The 24645-nt window shown below is 36.8% G+C and overlaps 2 protein-coding genes across 4 annotated transcripts in view; one reads left to right on the top strand and one right to left on the bottom strand.

Moving 5' to 3' along the window:
* Window positions 1-15285, bottom strand: part of DSG1 (desmoglein 1) — a 34932-nt gene extending 19647 nt beyond the window's left edge. Inside the window, exons 1-5 of the mRNA XM_047828392.1 lie at window positions 15238-15285; window positions 5688-5723; window positions 5300-5431; window positions 3712-3867; window positions 1482-1626 (exon numbers count right to left, since the gene is read on the bottom strand). Coding sequence (XP_047684348.1) covers window positions 1482-1626; window positions 3712-3867; window positions 5300-5431; window positions 5688-5723; window positions 15238-15285 — 517 coding nt within the window. The remainder of the gene's footprint in view (window positions 1-1481; window positions 1627-3711; window positions 3868-5299; window positions 5432-5687; window positions 5724-15237) is intronic.
* The window catches only part of DSC1 (desmocollin 1), a 357277-nt gene that overhangs the window by 164826 nt on the left and 167806 nt on the right, over window positions 1-24645 (top strand). The window lies entirely within an intron of this gene.

Below are 24645 nucleotides of genomic sequence, written 5' to 3'. Positions count from 1 at the left end.
CAAATGGGGAAGATAATAGTACTGTGTTCATTGAGCTCATGAGAGAATTAAACAGTTTAATGAGAAAAAATTATAGGAAGTTCCCATTGGCTGAGTTCTGTTTTGCATGGTCCTTAGTGAAGCGGTAGGTAACAAATAGGTTTAAAGAGATGCTTAACTACATACTTTGTCTTATCCCTTATCTTTTCCGTGAATCTTATAAACAGTTTTGATGAAGGACACTAGAGAAGGAAAAGCTGCCAGTGTTCATGAGCTAGAATTCTTCTTTACACTCAGTCTTTTTTAGCACAAGTGCCTTGTCTGTAAACACAAATGCAAGAGATAGCTCCCTTCTCACTGTGTGCACACACACGCACTTGCCTCTCAAGTATGGTACTAAGGAAAACAAACAGTGGATTTCTATTCCATTTTTCTTTTCTATATTGTGTGAATTTTTACAACAAACATTTTTAGAGTGATATTTTACAAGGGATACCTATTCAAAGTATACGTTTAGTATTTTAATAAATAAAAGTACACTGTAAGGATTTTTGGAATTTATAGTAAATTATACCACTCAAAGGTCAAAAGTAACTATGGTGAGATGAAGTTTTGAATTTAAATGAGAAATCATCACTGCTGTTTTAAATATATTTAGGACAATCTTCCCTGGTGTGCTAGACAGTTAATTTTCCCAAGTGACTCAATATTTGGCAGTTAAAATGTTGCCATTTACAGTAATCCATGAGGAGGACATTATACCTTCAGATAGTCAAAACTCTTACAAATAAATGCTCTACCAAGTTTGTAGGTTTTCTGGTGCCCCTTAACTAACACCACTTGGGACCATCAGCTTTCACTATGCATGGGGGAGCCAAACAAAGTTAAGGTTATAGTACATTCCAAATACATAAAATAAGTAATTTGAGTAAAAAGCAAGGAAAACCTATATTTATGACATCATATATAAAAAGGGAAAACAAGTTTTGCTTTGTGTTTATTTACTGTCAACAAAAACTCTTGAAGATTGTGGTCACAAAATAGATGGCCTGGAAGTGATTTCTACTAACGACTTGAAAGTAGGTTAACAAAAAAAAAAAAAAAAGGCAGCATGAACAGAAGTGGATGAGATTTGCCCTTCAGAACAGCTGGGCTGGGAGGCTAAATTCTCCCAGTGCCCTTGCCACCACCGTACAAAGTATTTTTGGGATTTCTCCCGAGGGGTCTACAACTGAGCTGGTGCGTGAGTTACATGAGAAGACCCTTCTCATTTCTTTGGAGTTGTTCCTTGTGTGTGCCAGATTGGAGCTACTTCCATAGTTAAAGGGAAGCCATTATGGAGACTTTTCGTGCTTTTCTGTTCTGGTTGCTTTTCTATACTTAATCTTTTACATTCATGATGACGTAGTACCTTCACATAGTTTGGCCTCTCGTTGCTTGGCTGTGAAGAGTGATCTGGAAGTCAGTATATTCTTGTTTACTTCATAAAATGAATTACTTACTTGCATTAGAATTTTCTTCTATTTGTCCCAGAAAAGTAGACATAGAAAATACTGGAGGGTTGTCATTTATATCCAAAACCCTGACTCGGAGCTCGAGAGGCCTCTCTAAATCTTGACCCAGGGAATTCAGAGCCCGGCAATAGATCTAGGGGAGAAGATAAGAATAATTATTTGGCGCAACAGATACTTATTAAGTTTTTATTTTGTTTGGACACTATGCTAGGTGTTGTGGGTAACCAAAAAAAAAAAAAAAATAAGACCTATTATTTGCTACGGAAGGTAGATGCAAGCAGTACTTAGAATCAATAAGGGGAGGCAAACACAAACTCAAAATACCATTTGAGAAAAGGTAACGTGATACGTTATTTAGAAGAAGGCTTAGCATACTGTAACATTATAGGGGATGTAATTATTGAGAGAGATCTTGAAGGAGAATTTCAGCAAGTGGAACTGGGAATTGGCAAGATGTTCCAGGCAAAGGGTTTTATGTGAGGAAAGAAGCAGAGTAATGAAAATGCATTATTTGAAATTAGGAGTCAGGGCTATTGGCTTTGAGGATGGGGTAAAGGAGGCATCAAAGAAAGGGAGTATTCGGTAAGCTTAAGTGGTGACTATGTGGGTGTCTGTATTATTATTGTTGCTGCTGTTATTGTTATTATTCATATATGATGTGTACATAAGTATAATGGATGCTATTTTACCCATGTGGTATATCATATAAAAATGCATTGTGCTTCAAGAAAAGCTAATAGGTTGGCATGGTGACTCAGAGGTTTTGTGAGTAAACATTGTCAGAGGTAAGGCACAGTATAGATTTGGAATAGAAGGCTAGGGAATTGAAATAGCTCAAGGAGTACAAACAGGCAGCGTGACTGAAAGCACAAACATCCATTACTATTTGAAGGTGTTTGGGCATGTGGGTTGATGGGGATTTTTTAATGTTTATTTATTTATTTGAGAGAGAGACAGAGTGCAAGGGAGCATGAGTGGGGGAGGGGCATACAGAGGGAGAGAGAGAATCCCAAGCAGTCTCAGCACTGACAGCACAGAGCCCCTTGTGGGTCTCGATCTCACAAGCCGTGAAATCATGACCTGAGCAGAAATGAAGTTGGACCCCAGGCACCCCTGGATTGAAGGGCCTTTAACCGAGCGAGCTTACAAGATCAAGGAAGGTTTTCTTTATTTCCTTTTTATTTTAAGTATTAACAAGTGTTGATCATGATGATAAATGGACATGGAAGCAGCCAATGGAGAAAGCAGAAGAGAGATGAAAACAAAGTTGATAGAATAAGGTTCTTGAAGAAACAGATAATTATGGAACAATGGATATCTTGGGGCTAAACTCTGGGGAAAAAGCAGAAAATTAATTTTATTTTTGGATTTAATGCTGAACATTTCTGAGCTGGGGGAGAGAGAATTAATTGTGGGAATGTTTGACCGAAGGCTTCACACTTTTTAGAGAAGTTGGTCATCAGGTCAGCTGCTTAAAGTGCAAATGAGGCTGAGGGTTTGGACTTTTGTCTCAGCCACTCTCAAGAATGGAAGTGTGATTCAGTTAAGGATGGATTAGAGTATTTCCAAAGCACGTTCTGAGCTCAGGTGAGACTGAGCAATGTGAATTTATAATAAAGTATGTTTATTCAGAAAAGGCTCCCTTAGTAACTCAAAAATAATCTCTCAGGATCGGAGTTAAAGAGAAGCAATTATTCTCAACTGAATTAAAGAAAAAGAAATAAGGGGGCACCTGGGTGGCTCGGTCAGTTAAGCGTCTGACTCAGGCTCAGGTCATGATCTCATGGTTTGTGAGTTCAATCCCGCGTCGGGCTCTGTGCTGACAGCCCAGAGCCTGGAGCCTGCTTTGGATTCTGTGTCTCCCTCTCTCTCTGTCCCTCCCCTGCTCTCATTCTGTCTTGCTCTCTCTCAAGAATAAATAAAAATATTTTAAAAATATTTTTAAAAAAGGAGTAAGAGTTAGGTACTTGCCCTCCCAAACAAATATTCTAGCTTGCCACTGGAGACAGACCAGAAGCTAACATTTTTGGTAAGGCATTTTATAAAGGCATTTCTCCTAATCTTACTTTGGTTCCGTTGGGTCATGAGATGCTCATGAATTGAGACAATCAAAAATGTCTCATATTGGGATTCCTGAAATCAAATCAAATGATCTGAGCTTAAGGTATTCCAAAAATAATTTGAGCCTGAACATATGTATTACATGGAGCCCACTTACAATGAAAAAAGGGGTGACCTCTCGATCAACTATGGATGTTATATTAATTTCACCAGTTTTTTGATTAATAATGAAGATTCCATAAGGTGGCTGATCAATTCCTACTCCAGAGATGCGGTATGTAACTTGCTGGTTTGCAGCACAATCTGAGTGAATCTGCAGAGAGAGCACAGGTGAAAATATTACAGAGAGCAAATAGAAAAGTGTTATGTTTGATAAACAACAGCCATCTTTCCCAAGAACTATTGAATGCGAGTACCTGTTTTCTTTTGGGAAATGCTGGAAATAGATATTTTTCTAGTTATAGCTATAGTATTTTCCATAATAACTGGCAGTGTAATAAAAGAAATTCAATTCCATTTCTACCAAATAAGAAAATAATAAAATATCACCTTAATAAATGCAGGACTATGCAGTCACCATTCATTCATTCATTCATTCATTCATTCAACATTTACAATTGTCTGTGTTATTTTCAGGTTCTGTGCTAGCACTGGCTCTAGAGTAGGGAACTCCTTGCCCTCTCAAGGAGTTTAGCAATGCTGTCATCATATAACTTTGGTCTCCTGGTTCAAAATGTTTTTTAAATGTAAAGTTTCAGAAGAGAATTTGAAGTAAATTTATGTAGGTAACAAGAGTTACCTGACGCTTTGTAGAAGTTCTTAATTCTGAAAATGGGGAGGATGTGATATCAGAAAAGTAAGGAGATCATCCCAAATAAATGACTTGTAGAAACTGGGATTCTTTCTTTGAAATAAAATATTATAGGACTCTATGCAACTCTAACTGGGGAGTCTGTATATCTATCTGAATGTGTGTATATTTGTATATGTGTTTATGTATGTATATATATTTTTGTCTGTGAATCTGTGTGTGGGGATGTATTTATGAGTGTGTGTGTGTGTGTGTGTGTCTTTGTACAAAGGAAGATATACAAGAGAATATGAAAGAGAGTGCATTGTGAATTCTTACTTAAAAAGCCAAAAGTAGGTATTCAATTCTAATCAATCAAGGCAGAAAGAATACACATTGAAATAGTCCCTCTGAGTATGCTGAGTGTTAAATTCATTATTTAAATCACTGTATTTTTGGGGGCGCATTGTGGCTCAGTCAGTTAAGTGACTGATTTTGGCTCAAGTCATGATCTCATGGTTCATGGGTTTAAACCCCGCTTGGGGCTCTGTGCTGACAACTCAGAGCCTGGAGCCTGCTTCCGATTCTGTCTCCCTCTCTCTCTGCCCCACCCCTGCTCATGCTCTGCCTCTCTCTGCCTCTCAAAAATAAATAAAAAATGTTAAAAAAAATTTAAATCACTATATTTTTCTACCTAGAATTTGGGATAACATATGGTCACTTGTATTTATTTTACCAATGAGGTTAGTCAATGTTTGTTTACCCATGTGCCTAAATTTCTTAATTTATCCTTTTAGTGGTTCAGTTTTCATAATCTAAGTGACTATAATTCTGTTTTGTGTTATAACTTCTTGGTGATTTATATTCATAAAATATTTAAAAGGCATTTTCTTTTGAGCTTTAACCACCCCATCCATTCTGACTTTCGATTCTATGCTTTGGGGTGGATACTTACTTTGGCAATTGGGTTCCTCTTTGAATTGTCTTCACCTTCACGACAGGCTGCAGCGAACTTGATCCATTCACGTTTTTGCCTCCTGATTGAATGCCACTTGATGGTGCCATTTTTGGTGTTGTAATCTCTTACCTTGAATGGGCAGGATAAAGTAGTAGTATCTATTAACTTTTATTCAGAATTCTCATTCCACTGAAGGTTTTGGAGGAGAGGGTATTGTAATGTCAGAGAGGATGTTTAACTGGGAAAATTTTTTGATACTCTATTAATTTTAGCATAACATTCATTTTACTTATACGGGTGAATTTTCTTTGGAAAATATGTTGTGACTCCCAAACCATTTTCTCAATTTTTAATTTGGAAAAAAAATAGATTTGCTGTATATTACCTGGATTCGAAATTCACTGTTAACTTCCACCACCACCTATAAGAAAACAATATAATCACAACAGTTAATTTTTAACTAAGTGCTTTATAATTCATATTATCCAATCACTTAAAAAAATCAAACAAGGGGCGCCTGGGTGGCGCAGTCGGTTAAGCGTCCGACTTCAGCCAGGTCACGATCTCGCGGTCCGGGAGTTCGAGCCCCGCGTCGGGCTCTGGGCTGATGGCTCAGAGCCTGGAGCCTGTTTCCGATTCTGTGTCTCCCTCTCTCTCTGCCCCTCCCCCGTTCATGCTCTGTCTCTCTCTGTCCCAAAAATAAATAAACATTGAAAAAAACAATTAAAAAAAAATCAAACAAGTCTTGTGAGTCATTAGAATTATTTTATCATTCTGGACAGCAGATGGATCTTTCTTAACTCTCAGGTCTCATGATGATACTGTGGACTCCTTTTCATTTTGTTTTTACTTTTCGGTTATGCTTTCCTTCTTTTTAATTTCTTTTATTTTTTAACCTCTTTTTCATTCTTCACCTACGCAGATACTCATTATCATATGAGCTAGGACATTGAACCCAGGAGGAGTGAGCGTTGGAAATTTAGGCTTTCTTAGTAAATCTTGTGCCTGAAAAGCTAGAGATACTCTAATGCTGTTCAGTGATATTCAACAGTAAGGTATGATACTTAAACTTTTGACGATAGTTTCAGGATCTGACTAGTCATAGATGGAATAGAAAAAAAAAATGTTTTGGAGTGAAGAAAGGATATGAAACAGGAAGTATCTGATAAGTTTCAGAATATTTGCTCCTTCACATTCTAATCCTAAATGGGAGATTTTCGAGTGTTTTTATTTTTATTTATTTTTTATCTTTTAAAAAATCTTTATTTATTTTTGGGAGAGACAGAGAGAGAGAGAGAGAGAGAGAGAGAGAGAGAGAGAGAGAGCATGAGCAGGGGAGGGGCAGAGAGAGAGAGACAGAGAATCTGAAGCGGGCTCCAGAGCCCAACGTGGGGCTCGAACTCACAGACAGTGAGATCATGACCTGAGCCAAGGAAGCTTAACCGACTGAGCCACCCAGGTGCCCCTCAAGTGTTTTTGAAAGTCTTAAGATGGTATATTTGCTTTGAGATATGAGAATAAATAGGCCGATGATAACAGCAAAGAATTTCTTTCCTCCGTAAAATGAGTTCCTGTTTGATGTTTCATGCTAACACTAAAAAAAAAAAAAAAAAAAAAAAAAAAAGAAGAAGAAGAAGAAGTGATATAAATGCATTCTCCCATAGCAAGAAGAAATTGCAGGCATTTGGGGACAAATTAGTGGGTAGCAGTTTCCATTAGTCTCTTCTTCAGATTTAAGCAATTTCCCTGTCCAACAAACAACGACTCAGGCAGAGCTCTGCCTCATTTTGGCTCTGGCCTCAATCGTTACATATGATTTGTAAGTGAAAGATCAGGATAATTTGAATTACTTTTCTCTAAAACCCTAAAACACTTCTAAAAAGACAGACACTTATATATTAAGTTTAATATGTCAATATACTTAAGACATAGTAAAATACCTATCTAAAAACTTAGTGTATTTGAAGGCCAGTTGCATTTATTAAGTTTTAACTTGCACTTAGAGTCATTAAAGTTGGTGTAAACCCTTGTGTTTATTTCTCTCTAAATAGGAAATTTTCAACTTCTATTTCAATTTTTTCAGAATTGCAAAGTATGAAAATTATTATCACGATTAGATTTCATCTGTATCATTGATAAAAGAAATTATAGCTGCATTATAATATACTAATAATAGTAATTTTAAAATATAGTAAATTACTTTTTATAGTTTCAGTCTCACCAGTAGATAAAAATAAAATTTTGCTTTCTAAGTACCTGTTGTTAAAAATTATTATAAATGATACTTCAGGAAAATATGTATTTTTTGGTTAATAAGAGTAGTGTAAAGAGATAATTTTTTATAGGACTGATATATTCATTGTGTATTATTTTTAATGTTGATTATTATTATCACTGTTACAATTCACTGAATGGTGACTAATTACTAGACAACATATTTAGAGAAATCCATGCATTCAATCTTCAGAAATACATGTGGTCAGTACTATAATTTAATTATCTCTATTTTACAGATGAGGAAATTGAGTTTTGGACATTAATTTATGGCTAAATTCCCTCCACAACAATTCAGCGTAAATTTGTGTTTGAGGTGTGGGTTTTACAATAAAATATAAGATAGCCTGTTCCAACTAAATTACTAAATACAACATACTGCAAAGAATTGACGTTACAACTTTGAGAAGTCAAAACCTTCTGATTTTAATCTAATCTCATATTAGCCTTATGATTAGGAATATTTATGTATAATAATAACAATAATAATAGTGATTCTGGGCAGAAAAAAGTAGATGGCCCAAATGGTTTGGACAAGTAACTGAAAAGTTAGTATAGAGTCCCTCGCGGGTGCAGAATTAAGATGAGGTTACTTTTTGCTACCTGTGAACTCATGGGCACTCTTTTCTCTCTCATTTGTGGGTGTGGAATGGGGGTGTGGAGATGCCTTATTTGTCTATTTGGAAGCCGTTTCTTCATAGCTACAGAAGTGTGTAGGCATCTGTTATCTGTCTTGCACTTCCCTGACCACACTGCAGTGTCAGAGCCTACTGTTTGTTTTGGAGAACTATGCCAGATGACTAACAAACCTTCCAACTTTATGGAGCTGGGTCATTCTTTTTCCCATGAGAGGCAATTTAGGCAGAAGACCAAGTAGGTTTCACCATAGTGTCAGCCTCTCAATTGAATCAGTAATTAAAAAACTGCCAAGTCTGCTTAAAAATATGTTGTGTTGACATAGCCTTATTGTCTTTTGCTCAGTGTCTAGAATAAATGCTGAAACGAAGTCACTACTGGATGTTCAAAGGCAAAATAATGAGATAAAAAGAGCACTTGGTAGAGTCAGAAAGCTTTCAATGTACTTCCCAAATTCTCTAAGCCTTAGTTTTCTCATTTTTAAAATGACAGGGGTAGACTAAATTATATACAGTTACCTTTCCAGTTCTAACACTAAATCTCTGTTTGCAGTTGGAAAATATCAAAGTTTTTTGATCATGGAAAAGGCATGATAAAATTGTGGGTTTAAAAGATTACTCTGACCACAGGTGGTGGCAAGAGACAGGATTATAGGCCACAAGCAGTGGAGTGTTCCACATCAAATCAGGCCAGAGATGAGGAAGAGCTGAAGCCGAATAGGAGCAGTGGCAGTGGTAACGGACCAGAAAGATCAAGAGAAAGATTCCACACGGTTGAATTTGACAAGGTCTGAGAGTCAAGAGAAGGAAGAAGCTCAAATGATGGCCATTAAAAAAAAAAATTTTTTTTAACATTTATTTATTTTAAGAGACAGAGAGAGGCAGAGCATGAGCAGGGGAGGGGGAGAGAGATACAGAATCTGAAGCAGGCTCCAGGCTCTGAGCTGTTTGTTAGCACAGAGCCTGACACGGGGCTCGAACTCACGAACTGCAAGACCATGGCCTGAGCTGAAGTCGGACACTCAACTGACAGAGCCACCAGGCGCCGCCCCCCGCCCAAATGATGGCCATTTTAAACCAAGAGATGAGGGGCAAGGCAGTTGCAGAATTTATCAGGTTAGAATACATTGATTTTGAGATGCTAGAGAAATGGCTGGATGAAGGTGCTTAGCAATTTGATATACGTATCAGCACCATGAACAGTAGTTCAGGCCTCATACACAGATTTGAAGGACATCTGCTTGGGTAGGGCAGTTTAAATCATGGGAAAATTTGAAGACCCAAAGGAGGAAATACAACAAAGAAACAGCCTGTGGCTGAGCGTGAAACTAGGGGAATTCCTACATTGATGGAATAGGGAACAGTGACAGAAACAAGTGACAAAGAAAAAGAGAAGAGAAATAGCCAAAGAAATGGGAAGAAAATATAATGCAGTGTCACAGATGTCAAAGGAAGAGAGAAATGAAGGAGAGATCGGATGTGAACAAGTGTCAGGTGGCATAAAAGACTTGAGCAAAGTGAATCCTGAGAATGCCTGTGACCTTCAGGAGAATCCTTCCGGCTGGATGGAACAGGTCCCTCCTGACTGAAAGGATTAGGGAATAAGATGGAGGGGAAGAGAACGTAAAGATGGCCACTTTCCTGGGTGGTTTGTTTATAAAAGGAAACAAAAATGGTATCATAGAATTAGATGTGGTGTCCAAGGAAATATTCTGGGAGAGGGAGAAATGGATTTTTGAAGGTGAAGAAAATAGATTTTGATTTGAGAGAGAGGTTCAAAAAGAAATTAGTTGGTAGAAGTGTAATGGAGAGAGCAAGAGGGAATAGGCAAAAAAAAAAAAAAAAAAAAAAAAAAAGGGCTCTGAACACAGACGAAGGAAGAGAAAAGATCAGAGATTAAAATCAATAGACTATGAGAGGAAGTTAAAGAAAATCGTCTGATTGATCTAGACCTTGTCCATACAGTAAGGATAAGGTGGTTTTCTGTCAGAGTACTTTGGATTCCTAAATAAATGGGAAATATGTGCTGTGGAGGCTTGTGATGGAAATTCACTTAGAAATGAATACATTTTTAGTTTTCTTCTTTTGATAGTGAGGTTTACATTTCTTTGCAAATAATAAAATGGTCTTGAAAGTATTAAGTGATTTCTACAAGGAAACCTCTCATATATAATAATTGGGAGGTTGTCTTCCACAGCCACTTGTTAGTCATTAAGTATGAACTGCTAATGTATTGGATAACTGTATATTACATCCCAAGGATGAACCTGAGACACAGCTAAAATATAATAATTTGCTTCTTTCGAAAAACCTCCTCTTGTGTCTTTGTATTACTATCAGTTTGGAGTTGACAACACCTTGATAGGTTGATTTCTCTTATTTGTTCATTGGTTTATTTATTTATTTGACAAATTTGTATCAAATGTATATTATGGGGATCCAAGGCTGGATTAAGTCTTTTAAAGGGCATAAGCTCTAAAAATATGATAGTAAACTTTAGGTGAAATGTAAAGTAAATGCAATAAAACACCATAGAAATAAGTGTTGGGGAAATTCAACCTGGTTGTTTCCATGTTTAATTTCTTGATTTTTTTGGAATGTGTAGGGAAAGAAAAATATCAATTATCCCACAAATGCCTTTGGATGCTCTTGCTTTGTGTAATTGAACGTCTGTTGAGCAATCTTGCATTATGGTGCAAGGGCACTATGAAGGATCCAAAAGTAAATCAGACACAGGATCTGCCCTCAAATAACTTACAGTCAAGTAGTTTTATGAGCAACAGGCAGCCATTAATTTGTGGAGATGTGGTTTTTCATTAGGCAAGTATAAAAGGCTGCACCCTATTCTCGTAGACCAACTGAGAATATAAATCAGCAGCCAATGGCACTTAAACTAATTCGACCTGCCTAAATCCATTAAAGGAATTTGCATAGCAAGCATAACCAACAAGAGTGGCCTGTCCCAGCACTCTGCAAGGGCGTTCCCTCACTGATGGAAGCATAATAAATAACTACAGTGATGAGCATACTTTCTGCCTTTTCGTTAGGCAATGCATGTTTGGACATGGGAATACTCAGCACCAATGTCCTTGAAGAATGTAGAGTGGACAGAGTTATCAGAAACTAAGTACTCTGGGTATACACAAGAGTGTTTTTTTTTTCTATATTCATAAGACTTATTAAATAGGTGGATCTTGTCCCTTGCGGGCCAAACCTTCAAATTTATTGAGACGGCATTCTCGGTGCTTCAGGTTCTTCTGTTACCTAAATCAGGCATGGCAAAATGTTTATCTTCTTTGGCAACTCAAACTAATTAAATGATGATAAATTTGTAGTCCCTGTTTTCACAAAGGTGCAAGAAGACTCTGATCCTAAATCCACAGTCAAGAACACTGTGTAAATGGAAATTATTTTCTTAAATAGAATTTGTAAATCTTACTGAGCAGGTGAACAGAAATATTTCCATTTTCTATAAAATATTTTACTGATGTACAATTATCTATAATATATATCACTGTAAATCACTATATGCACAAGAAAGCATGAAGAATCCTCTCTTTTGCTTGTCTTCTGTTTGGTCTGTACTAGTTTGTTAATCCCTCTCTTGTTTTATGCATCAGTGAACACAATTACAGGAATTGAAGATGTCCAGTTCAAATAAGTTGATGAACTATGTAATAAAATATGTATTGTTTTCTGTGTATTTTAGCCTGTGCTGAGAAATACTCTGAAAAACTCCTGCTTATATTCCAAATGATTTCAGCTAAGTTCACATTGTGGAGCAGGGTTATCAGGTGGTCAGAGGTTTTCTTTTGAAAGGAAATAGTGACCATGGAAAGAGCAGCAGCCAGGCTGGTATTATAAGCTGTGCAAATTGGGTTATTCTTGGTAATTGATAAAGATAGGCTTACTTGTTCTTTGAGTGTGAGTTGCAGAAGTTTTGCCTCTATAGAATTTGACACCTTGAGATTTGTATTGATTTGTGTTGACTAATTGAATCTGGCAAAGTTGCAAGTAATTTTCAGAAATCATTAGAACTATAGAAAGTCTACTGGTTCTATTTTACTTTCCTACAGTGGCCCTGCCATACATTTTCTTATTGTCACAACCATTCACAGAGATCTCTTGTATTTGGTACACAGGCAACATTGTTCTCTAGCCTAGAATATATTCCATATACCTTCCCCTCCCCTCCCCCAACAATGCACTAACTTCATGGAAACAGAAAAGAAAGAACAATAAATGAGGGGTCAATAGCATTTCTTTGGCTTGCAGAATGTTAGCAGGTATAAGCCATTGCCTGTCTAGGCGGCTTGTCTAAATAATGGAATAGTGGTGTGGCAGTCTTGCTTGTTGTAAGAGCAGATTCATCAGCTTTCTTCTCCCTGATGTAACCCACTAATCTGAACAAGGTCTAAAACATTCAGGTATATTAAACAGACTATGCAAAATACACATAAACAGATGGTTGCTCAGCTCACAAATGGATTTGCATTAAATATATTGCCTGTTTAAACGTCTTAAAGGTTTTGGGGCACCTGGGTGGCTCATTCGGTTAAGCGTCCAACTTCGGCTTGGGTCACGATCTCTGTTTGTGAGTTCGAGTCCTGCATTGTGCTTTGTACTGACAGCTCAGAGCCTGGAGCCTGCTTTGGATTCTGTCTCCCTCTCTCTCTGCCCCTCCCCCACTCATAGTCTGTCTCTCTCAAAAATAAATAAACATTAAAAAATGTCTTAAAGCTTTTTAAAATTGCCTAAGTATGCTCTCTACTGTAGATTTTTACTTATTCTAGACTTTGAGTGGAGAAGAATAAAGACCTCACATAGATTTTTTTCCTTTCTTTTTTTTTTCTTTTTTTTTTCTTTTTTTTTTTTCCGGTGAGAGCATACATTCATGGTGAGGCTAGCCATAAGCTAAATAGAAGAATTTGCTATCAAGGTAGTTAATTTTCAGGGGGAAAAAAAGTATTTTGTAGCAGAAATAGATTGTATAACTACAAAGGATATTTATCCAGATCATCTGGTAAAATCTGCAGTAAGAATAAATTATGATTTTTCAAACCCTAGAAAGCAAAATGTTTTGCCAGAAAAGTTACAATAACAGGAAAAAGAAATGTTTTAATTCATTGTGCAGTAAGTTCTTTGAGAAATACGTCTCATAAGACAAATGAGAAATTTGTGACTGATTCCAAGGTAAAATATAGCAACAAACAAACAATCCACAAAGAAAAAAACAAAACTATCCAAATTCAGAAAATAAAGCACAAATGTCCAGAAACGTCTCTACAAAGAAGAAAGGTCAATGAGGATACATGATTTTGATAAAATGATACATTTTACTGAAGAATGACTAATTAGACAATGACTGTTTAAAGCAGTTTCATAGGATGTAATTAATTAGAAATAATCATAAAAATAAAGAAATAAGGTATATTATGCATTAAATGAAAGCACATAAGCATCTGAATAAACTAATCAAATTAAACTGTAATAGGCCTTAATGGACCAGATTTAAATGAAATTAAAAATAAAAATATTTGAGGGGCGCCTGAGTGGATCAGTCAGTTAAGCATTTTAGTTCGGCTCAGGTCATGATCTCGGAGTTCATGAGTTTGAGCCCCACATTGGGCTCTGTGCTGACAGCTCAGAGCCTGGAGCCTGTTTCAGATTCTGTGCCTCCCTCTCTCTCTCTGCCCCTCCCCCACTCACGCTGTCTCTCAAAAATGAATAGTCGCCAGCAAAAATTTAAAAATAAACAAAAAATAAAAACATTTGATTTTTATCACTGGAGCAATACACAGATGCTCCTATACAAGTGCTCATTAATCCTTACTCACCCCAAATTATATTAACTGATCCTAAAGATCCATTAAAAATTCCATGGAATAGGGCTAGTCTTTGAAAGGCAGCTTGGAACTAAAGCTACCAGCTTATTGATGCTTATTCGTAACAAATCCACTGCTATGACTGTTTTTACTTAATAAACTGAATTCAGACCAACCAGCATGTTTGAATCAAAGGTCTGACTTGTTATTGTAGAAACCCAAGAATCCAGTTCAAAACTTAAGCAAGTAGAAACAAATATGACCCACAGGACTATATGCTGCCAAATTGGAGGGTGATTTGCCTGGCACTTGCCTCTTTGGGTAACATTAACCTTCCTGTGAGAAAGACTTTGATTTTAAAATTCCCAACAGAAGTGAAATTGGATGCAGCAGCTCAGTGTTATCTTTATTATCTCTAAAAAGAGAAAATTAATGATGTGTAAGGGAGACGGTGATAAAACATCTCATTACATTTGTCTGACCATCAAACACAACTTTCATATCACAGTCATTGCTGATTTTCCAGTAGTAAGAACCAGTATCATAATAATTATACTCACTCCTTAATTATAGCTATTCCTTCACTTATTATATCATTTACAAATCTCCCATATTGTCATGGTTTTGACATTAAAAAATGTTTTAAATAAATCATAGCTTAGCAGTGTGGGGCTTTTGATATTAGTGATATGAATCCCAAACATATCTGGAACCAATGAGACAGTTTGGATTGTGAGGCCAGTCACAAATTGCTATGCTTTTTAATTTATATGTATCCTATTTTTATAGTGAATTTGCCAGCAGAGTTACCCAAAGAATGGAAAAATGTTTAGGGTAAAAATCAGGACACACCTGTGATATTAGCTTAAGAGCCCCCCTGCAAAAAGGAATTTGAACAACCAAATGCTATCAAGCAGCGATGAGACTTCCCCAAATTCAGTATTTTCCCGGCATGACTTAGCACTGACTTCAGTATCAGAGATGTGATAGGGTGAGTTGACACTGATGCATTAATGCTCGAGTCTTCAATTAAGGAGAGAAACACTATTTAAAAATCTAGTTCATAAAATCACCTTGTCATTAACATAAACTTTTAATGGGTTTAGGTTAGAAATAACACTAAATAACACTTTCTAAAAAAGTTCTCACTTGTTCACAATGAGCATGATTATGAGGGTTTTTTTTAACAGAATCCACTTACCAGAAAAATGAACAGCACTGCAGCTGTTCTAACAAAGTGCCAGTCCATTGCAGCTGGGTTCTCTTACATCCAAGACCAAGGGAGTTTTGTTTGTTCTTCTCTGTTCTTTTTCTTTCCCCCACTCAGCTGGTGTCTGATTAAAATAATTTCTCAGTAGATGTTCTTACATGCAGGCTTTGAGGTGTTTCTGCCTTCTCTGGGAGAAGAACTGAAGGTACGTATAACCAGTCTAGATCCCCACCCTAAAAACTTGGGCTGGTCTCACTGAAATGCTTGACAAGATCATCATTGCTCCCAGGTAAAAGCTTAGGGACACACCCTTCTTCCAGTTGAAAGGCAACTCTCTGTGGGGCTGGAAGATTCACTTCTTTAATGAAGGTTTTCAGTGTCAAGCATCTAAAATGATCAGACATATGGAGAGTTATACACTTGATAGGGGCTTTCCCTGTGCTTTATTTATAAGCTGTTTAAGCTTCTCTCTTAAACAGGCAAGTGTAGTCTGGATGCTGATATTATTCAAAAAGGATTATCAGGTTCAGACTAATAATAGTAAGAACCTTCAGGTCAGAGTCAAAAATCATAAACTTTCCATTTCAGTGGATGTTAGAAAATATTCAGTCATTTTTTTAAGCTATTGTAAAAGAAACAGAAAATTTGCTGATGTTAAGAGTGAGGATTTTTTTAAAAAGTGTTAATCCAAACAAGCAAAACTATGATACTTACTGTTACAAGGTCCTCTGCATATGTCACAGTTCCCTTTAAGCAGACAGCTGGAGTCCAGGAAGCCTCTCTTTTCTCTCTAAGCGAGTGTCTTCTCTCCTCAAGTACTTTTCCCTTTTTAAGGTTCTGCCCTTATCAAATGTAGCAAAACAAAATTTAAAATATCTCTAAGCCAGATTAAATGTAAAAACCAAGACCACCAATTAAAATCTTGTCAATAGTTTTACAAATGAAGATCACTGCCTGAAATGCTAATGAAAATCCAGAGAGAGCTGCTCTGCAGGTGAGGTGGGTGAAAAGTCAATGACGAGTCCCAAGCACAGAGCCAAGAATCTGGATAGCGAGCCAATTAGAACATGGGGAATACACTGAAGAAATGGCTGCCCACACATGCAAATGGGAGACTGAAGGCAGCCCTGGAATTTATGAAAATAGTGACTCTCACAGGGCAACACTGAAAGTGTTCTTGGGTTATGCTCTCTTCACCTGGCAGTGTATAGCATACATATCGTGAGTGGTGGGAAATCTTGAAATGGCAGTGTGGATGGAACAAGAGATCCAGCTGAGAAGATGTTGATTATGGTCAAAAAGACACAAAGCGTATCTCAGAGAGGATATCTCTGAGGGTCCGAGGCTCTACCAAATGCAGTCATTTCACTACAGATGTGTGGCAAAGAAGGTCCCTCAATGGTGGTTTGAAATTTCATGCCATTCCTCATGGAGCTTAGAGAGAAGGAAATGCAATGCCTGTATGTAGTTTCAGTGAATAAGAATGCTAATGATAAGAATTGATCGTTATGAATAAATGAAATAAGAGGAATAGTCTCAGGCCAAATTTCTCTTAGGGGAGTAAGATAGAATGTGAGTGTTGATCTATGGCTTAGTCTGAGCAAGATATTAGTAGTAGGATTGTATGACTGTGAATGACTGAAAACTCACTGAGCACCAGAGTTGAGAGAGAGGATCTTCTCTTTCACCTTTCCAGTGGCAAGTGAATGTTTTATCCACCTTGAATTTTGGGCATGGTGCTAGGCTATGCACAGGCCCTCTTCATCCATTGAATGCCCTTTCCCCAGGCCCAACCCTGGCTCCACCCCTAACTCAAAGCCCTCCTCCCAGAGTCCCAGGCACCTAGAGCCTTTGTCGGCAGCGATCTCTCCAGCAGCTCTCTGGAGAGGAGGTGTGACAGAACCTTAATGTTGCAGAGCAGCGGCTATCCTGACTGTCCCATGAGAACGAGTGACATTAAGCACAAGTAGGAAAGGGAGTTTATGAATCATCATTCCTCCTTCTTCACTTCACATTCCTGCCTTTTCCTCTTTCCTACTATCTTCATCTCCTTAGAACGGTGTTGTCTAATAGAACTTTCTGAAACATGGAAGGAAGTGTTCTCTATCTGTGCTATCCAGTGCAGTAGTCACTAACCATCTGTGGCTACTGAGCATTTGAGATGTAGCTAATATGACTGAATTTTTAACTTCATTTAATAGCTAATTTAAGTTTAAATAACCACATGTGGCCAGTGGTTAACATATTGCACAGTGTAGAGAGGTGAGAGCATCATTGCTTTTATTATCTTCTGTCTCGTCCTAAGCCTTAATGCTTGTTCTTTAGAAATTTAACTCCCTTTAATTAAATCTGCTATATTCCTTTTCTCATATGGGAGACTTCTAGCTTTCTGAGTTTCCATTTAATGCCTTTTGCTTCCCTTTCCTTTATGAACTCTTGTTATGTGAGTTTACCCAGTCCCTTTTCCTCCTTAGTGATCCTATTTCTTGATGACAATGAGTTAAGATACTCTAAAACACAGTCAACACAAACCCCTCCCATTTCTATATTCACATTTTCTCAATTATTTCTTCCAGCCACTTTATCTGTGATTTCATATCACACTGTCACATAACATTGCTACACAAGTTGGTTTCTGGTCTCACCAGACCCTGTTTCTATCAGAATATTGGTTAGTGTGGGAGTTACCACATATATACCAACAGTTCTTGTTTCTAGAAATTTCATGAAATTTGGGGTAATTTCTGTATTTGGAATTTCCCTGAGAAGCTGACAGATTTTTCTGACAGGGATCAAAGTTCTCCTGGGAAGGGATTTTCCTCTCTCTCATGAGGCACTGCAAACTCTAGAATGTCTTCTTAAGTGCCTACTTTGTATATTTGTTCACAGTTTGTCTTCTTGAAAGACAAAATAATCAGCATCTTTCACTAAAGGTGATGGATTCTATGAATCTAGAATGTCTTAAGCCTAATTAAAGTAACTGACCATTCTATCCCTCTTCATATACCTAATACCCATAGCATGGATTCATATATTTCAGAGAAACCCTATGAAATATGCTTTGATGTCATATGTGGAACTCTGCTTTCATATATGTGTCAAATTACCCTAATCAGCTCCACAAATTGTTTAAAAAAATAAGGGAAATAAAATAAATCTTAAAAATAGAGAAATTGAGGTAACTATATTAAGGATACTATAAACAAAAATGTTTGTATTTTTCTCTATATTAATGTTCCTTTGAGATGTATTGATTTCAGATCTTGTTCACATTTTTTAAAATCACAGTATTTCTCAGTAAGTCACACGAAAGTCTGGGGGGATGGAGGCTGCTATTATTATTTTTTTTTTCTTTTTCTTTTTTTTTTTTTTAAACGTTTATTTATTTTTTGGGACAGAGAGAGACAGAGTATGAACGGGGGAGGGGCAGAGAGAGAGGGAGACACAGAATCGGAAACAGGCTCCAGGCTCTGAGCCATCAGCCCAGAGCCTGACGCGGGGCTCGAACTCATGGACCGCGAGATCGTGACCTGGCTGAAGCCGGACGCTTAACCGACTGCGCCACCCAGGCGCCCCATGCTATTATTTTTTTTTTAAAGCTATTTGTTTTTAAGAGAAAAAGCGTGCAACAGAGAAAGAGGAAGACATAGAATCCCAAGCAGGCTTGGCACTGTCAGCACAGAGCCTGACGTGGGGCTTGAACCCACGAACTGTGAGATCATGCCCTGAGCTGAAACCAAGAGTCGGATGCTTAACTGACTGAGCCACCCAGGTGCCCTTGGAGGCTGCTGTTTAGATTAAAAGATACTTTTCTTTTAATATGTAACAACCAAATATAATGTCTGACCCTTCATTAGATCCCTGATTTGAACAAAACAGCTATAGAAATAACTTTGGAGATATTTGGCAAAATTTAAATATAGACAGGGAATTATTATACATTTTATTAGGTTATGTAGTAATATGTCTTTATTTTTAAAGACACTGCTAAATTATGCATGGGCAAAACTGGTGACAAAAATTTTCCTTATGGTACAGGTGCCTAGGTGGCACAGTCGGTTAAGTGTCTAACCCTGGATTTCGCCTGAGGTCATGATCTCATGGTTCGTGAGTTCCAGCCCCGAGTTGGGCTCCACGCTATCAGTGCAGAGCCTGATTGGGATTTTCTCTCCCTCTCTCTCTGCCCCTCCACAGCTTGTGCACTCTCTCTTTCTCGCACACAAAACGAATACATAAACTTAGGGGCGCCTGGGTGGCTCAGTCGGTTAAGCGTCCGACTTCAGCTCAGGTCACGATCTTGCGGTCCGTGAGTTCGAGCCCCGCATCAGGCTCTGGGCTGATGGCTCAGAGCCTGGAGCCTGCTTCCGATTCTGTGTCTCCCTCTCTCTCTGCCCCTCCCCCGTTCATGCTCTGTCTCTCTCTGTCCCAAAAATAAATAAATGTTAAAAAAAATTTTTTTTTTCCTTACGGTAATTTAGCAATAACATAGGGTGAATGTGGCAAAATGTTAATTGTTAAATCTAAATAATAGTATATGGTTTTCTCTTTGATTTTCTGTATATTTGAAAATTTTCATAGTGACATTTAAAATAATGGTTTGAAGTAGGTGTTGACAAATTATAGCCATGGGCCAAATTGGTCCCACTGCCTTTTTTCTTATTTTATTGAAAAAAATTGCTTACTTGCTTATGTATTGTCTGTGGCTACTTTTCCTCTGTTGCAGCAGAGTTGAGTAGTTAGGACAGAGTGGCCTGCAAACCCGAAAATAACTACTTATCTGACTTTTTACACAAGTTTTCTGACCCCTGCACTAGGTGAACAAATTATAATTTGTAATACAAAATATGACTCATTAATAAATTAGTTGTCTTAGGAGAATCCACAAAGTTGATTCAAAGTGTATGAGCAGAAATCCTGACTGGAAGTAACCACCAACTTTAATGCAGTTAATCACCGAGGAAAAGATACATCTTTATAATAGAAATATATTTTTAGTTTTATGTTTTCAGAAAGACTGTTTAATTGCCTAGAATAATCTATGGCCCAACTCTTCTGCCTTTCTTTTAAACCAGATTTAAGGAAAATCTTAATTTTATTTTTTTCTAGTCAATTCTAGAATAAGAATTTGATAGCATCACATCTTAACATATTTTTCTCTATATAGAAAAAATGTTCATGAACAGGGAAAAAACTATCAGATGATTTTGAGGTCCTTGGGATGTATCTTAAAACTTAAATATTTTATTATAAAATAACAGTGGTTAAAGACTAAGCTATTATTAAAAAATTAAAAAAATAATTTTAATTGTGCATCCACTTCATTTTCATTGCTATGCTAGGCATTGTGGAACATTCAAAATCATTTTGAACTTTGCCTTACAGAGGTTACTCTGTAGCTGCAAACATACTGAAATAGAACTATTGTTACTCTCTTCTGGAAGGCTTTCTTACTCACATACCTGTATATATTGGCTACCACCCCTGTGGACTGGGTTTCATGTGCAAGTTCAGTCCTTCATTTTACTTACAGTAAATTATCATCAGTACAGTTCTACGACACACACACACACACACGCACACACACACATGCATATATACACACGCACACATATATACACACACACGCATATATATATATATATATATATATTTTTTTTTTTTTTTTTCTACTACATGCTTTGACTATACTAGGAACTGGGGTTACAAAGATGAATATCCCATGGTTCTTGCCCTCACATGGCTCCAGGCTAGCTGGAATGGGAAAGACAACAGATTTTCCCCCGACTTGCTAAATAGAAACAAACATGGGGTACATTGGGAACCCTTAGCCCTGTTTTGTTGGAGATGATGTTGGAGAAATCTTACAATGTTAAAGACTACACCTGTATGACATAATAAAGTTGATTTTTATTTATTTTTTTATTTTATTATTTATTTTTTTTTAATTTTTATTTATTTTTGAGATAGAGAAGAGCATGAACGGGGGAGGGTCAGAGAGAGGGAGACACAGAATCTGAAGTGGGCTCCAGACTCTGAGCTGTCAGCACAGAGCCCGACGTGGGGCTCGAACTCACGGACTGTGAGATCATGACCTGAGCCGAAGTCGGATGCCTAACCGACTGAGCCACCCAGGCGCCCCTAAAGTTGATTTTTAAAATTCTTGATTTCTTCTTTTCAGTTCATGTTATATTTTCAAATTTATATCTCCTTTTGATTCAATGTTGGCTTTCTGTCTTCATTTCTGCTGTAGGCCCTCTCAAGGCCCTCTTCACGTGGCATTCTGTGCCACACTTCTAATGGTATGTCTGCACTTGCCCTTTTAATACATAATGCATTCATTTTCCAGAATAGTGTTTCTGAAACATTGTTCTCTTTATGTCACACCTCTTTTAAAAAACTCTCATAAATTCATATTTCCTTCTAGATAAAAATGTCTTCATATTGGAACCCCTTGGCAGCAAATTTATGTCTCCAGGTTATTTATTATTTTTGGTGTAAACAAAGTTCAGTCACTCTGCACATTCTTAACATTTTCCACCATTGCTTTTCATTTTTGAAGATCCTGCTTTTGATGAGAGTGGTATTAATATGTTTCAGGATAATATACTGATTGAAATTTGTCTAGAGTATTTTCCATTTAGGGGTGTGTATACAGTCTATGAGTACATTAAAAGTTTACTTTGTCATTTTCAGAAACTTTTGGTGACTGTAGTTTTCAAAATTCAATTCTACCAATATTTCTCGAGGCCTACTAGGTGCTATGCTGGCTGTCAGGAGAGATGAAAATAGGTAATAGAACTTTCTATCTTTAAGAAGGCTATAACTTTGACTGGATCTCAAAAGGAGTGATGGGGCTTGTCTTGTCTCTATGACGAGACACATTAATGTATGTGCTGTAGGAAAGGTCTGTAGCATTTTATGAGCCCTGAAAAAAAGGAGATAATTTCTACATTAAGGGAATTGGAGAACTCGTCATGGAAGAGGTATAATTTGAAATTTTCGGTTGAATACATTCTCAACAAATGGAGACGTAGTTGGGAAAGAAAGTAGAGGGGAACATGCATTTTTCCGGCCAAAATGGAATAAAATTGGACCTATGTGGACTATTTGTGAGAGGTAGCAGGGCTGATGTGTTAACAGAATGTGGAAGACTTTAAATGCCCCGCTCAGGTATTTGGATGATCTTCTATGGCAAAGAACTACTGTGGGCTTTGAGCAAGGTATGGACCAAAGTCATACCTGCTTTGGGAATTTGTCCTGGAACTGTTGGAATGGATAGAGAAGAGACACCAGAGAAAGATGAATTTGGAGGCCACCATAATAGTTTAAGTGATGAACCTGAAATAGTTTGGTTTCAGTAGGAAAGGAAAAGGATATAGAAGTGTGACAAAAGTAAAATAAACCAGCAGACAGGTTGGATGATGGTGAAGCAATAGGGTGATGGGGACTGGAGGGAAACACTTCCTTCTCATATTAGGTGAAATGGAAGAAAAAGGAACCTGACATTTTGATGTAAGAACTAAGCAGTTTTTAACATTTTGTCTGTCTTGTTCTGTTCCTTTTCTGTTTAAAAAAATTCAACCTTCATCCAAATTTGAAATCTGCTAATGCTTTTTTCACATTAGCTCTCTGTTCATATACACATACATTTTGGAAGGCATATTTTGTATAGTTTGTGTATTTATATGCTTTGAATAATTTGGAAGTAAGTTGTGTATATCATGACACAATACCATGACTATATATATCTACTAATAACAAAGTCCTCTGCTATGTAACCATAGTTTGTGCGTTTGATGCAAAAAGGATCAAAAAGAATAATGCTACAAATGAGCTCTGAATAAAAAAGAATACGTGAGCCCATAGCGTTCCTCAAAAGGGTAGTGGGGTGGACAGTAAGTTCTTCTTTAGAAAGATTGCCAGCTAATAACTATAGGGGGGATAAAGTAGAATTAGATTATTTTAATAGTGTACCCAGCAAAATAATAACTGATTCAGGTGAAGATCATCAATGAATGTTAATACTGTTGAATGGAAATTTGTTGGGAAACTGGGCATTTACATGATCTCAAAATATCAAACCATTTCACCAACTGATCAAATTAATCATTTCCAGTAATGGGACAAACTGACAATGTGTGCCTCCTTGCATGATGCTATAAAAACTATATATAATGTCACCTATATAGTATTCTTGTCCAACATATTTAACCTGAATCATTAAATGAGAAACCAATCAGAAAAATGTCAGTGTGGGAATGTTCTATAATAAAATGGCCTGGAACCTTTAAAAATGTCAGTTATGATATACAAAATATAATGCTGGCTTGTATCAGATTATAAGGCGACATAAACTAAACATAATTTTTGATTCTTTGTTCTGAATCATAGAATGTTCAATGATAATGATTAGCAATAAAGAACTTTTTTATGGGACAATTGAAAAATTTTGATTTGGGCATTTTAACCCTAGAAATTATAGTGTTTTTAATGTCTATTTTTTTAAATGTTTTGTTTTATTTTGTTTTATTTTATTTTATTTTATTTATTTTTTTGAGAGAGAGAGAGAGAGAGAGAGGGAGAGAGAGAAAGACAACGCATGAGTGAGGGAAGGGCAGAAGAGAGGGAGAGACAGGATCCAAAGCAGGCTCCAGACTCCAAGCTGTCAGCACAGAGCCTGAAACAGGGCCGAAGTCACGAATCACGAGATCATGACCTGAGCTGAAGTTGTGCTGAGTAAGCCACCCAGTGCCCCTGATGTCTATTTTTATAAATAGTTTTACCACCAGTGTATACAAAACAAAAAATTAGGAATAGCGTTATAAATTTTTGATGAAATATAGTTTAATTGACATAATTAAAAAAACAATAATTAAATATCATAAAGAATATTTGTCATGAAAATTCAGTCATTGTCAAGAACCTTTTTTAATCAAATCAAAATAGCATAGCATGCTCTAAGGGAAAAAAGGCAGGGGAAATAGAACTAAGAGATTTTCATCTATAACGTTAGTCATTGGCAGATTATAAAGATATAATTCTGAAAATAAATCAGACAAAGACAACAAAAACAAAAAGCAACAATAATAACAAACCAAAGGGAACAATCTTATTCATTAATACAATTGCTGAAGTTGGAAATGATATATTGACAAATGGATTTGGGGAGCAGGTTAAAAAATTGTGACTGGTTGAAAGTCTCCCTAGAGCTATAAGGTAGTTCAATATTAGACAGACCTATGGCAGTGTCTAACCATTGTAATAGCTCAAATTAAAAAAAAAAAAAGCTTCTACAAATGCTTTAAAAAGCTTCATTTAATTCATCACTTCTTTTTAAATGAAAGAATGAATATGAAGAAATAAAACAGTCACTAATTTGATAAAAATTATATATTATCC

The sequence above is a fragment of the Prionailurus viverrinus genome, chromosome D3 (assembly GCF_022837055.1).
Source record: "Prionailurus viverrinus isolate Anna chromosome D3, UM_Priviv_1.0, whole genome shotgun sequence".
NCBI classification, from domain to species: domain Eukaryota; kingdom Metazoa; phylum Chordata; class Mammalia; order Carnivora; family Felidae; genus Prionailurus; species Prionailurus viverrinus.
Note: the sequence above shows the minus strand (reverse complement) of the source record. Positions and strands in the feature narration are given on the sequence as shown.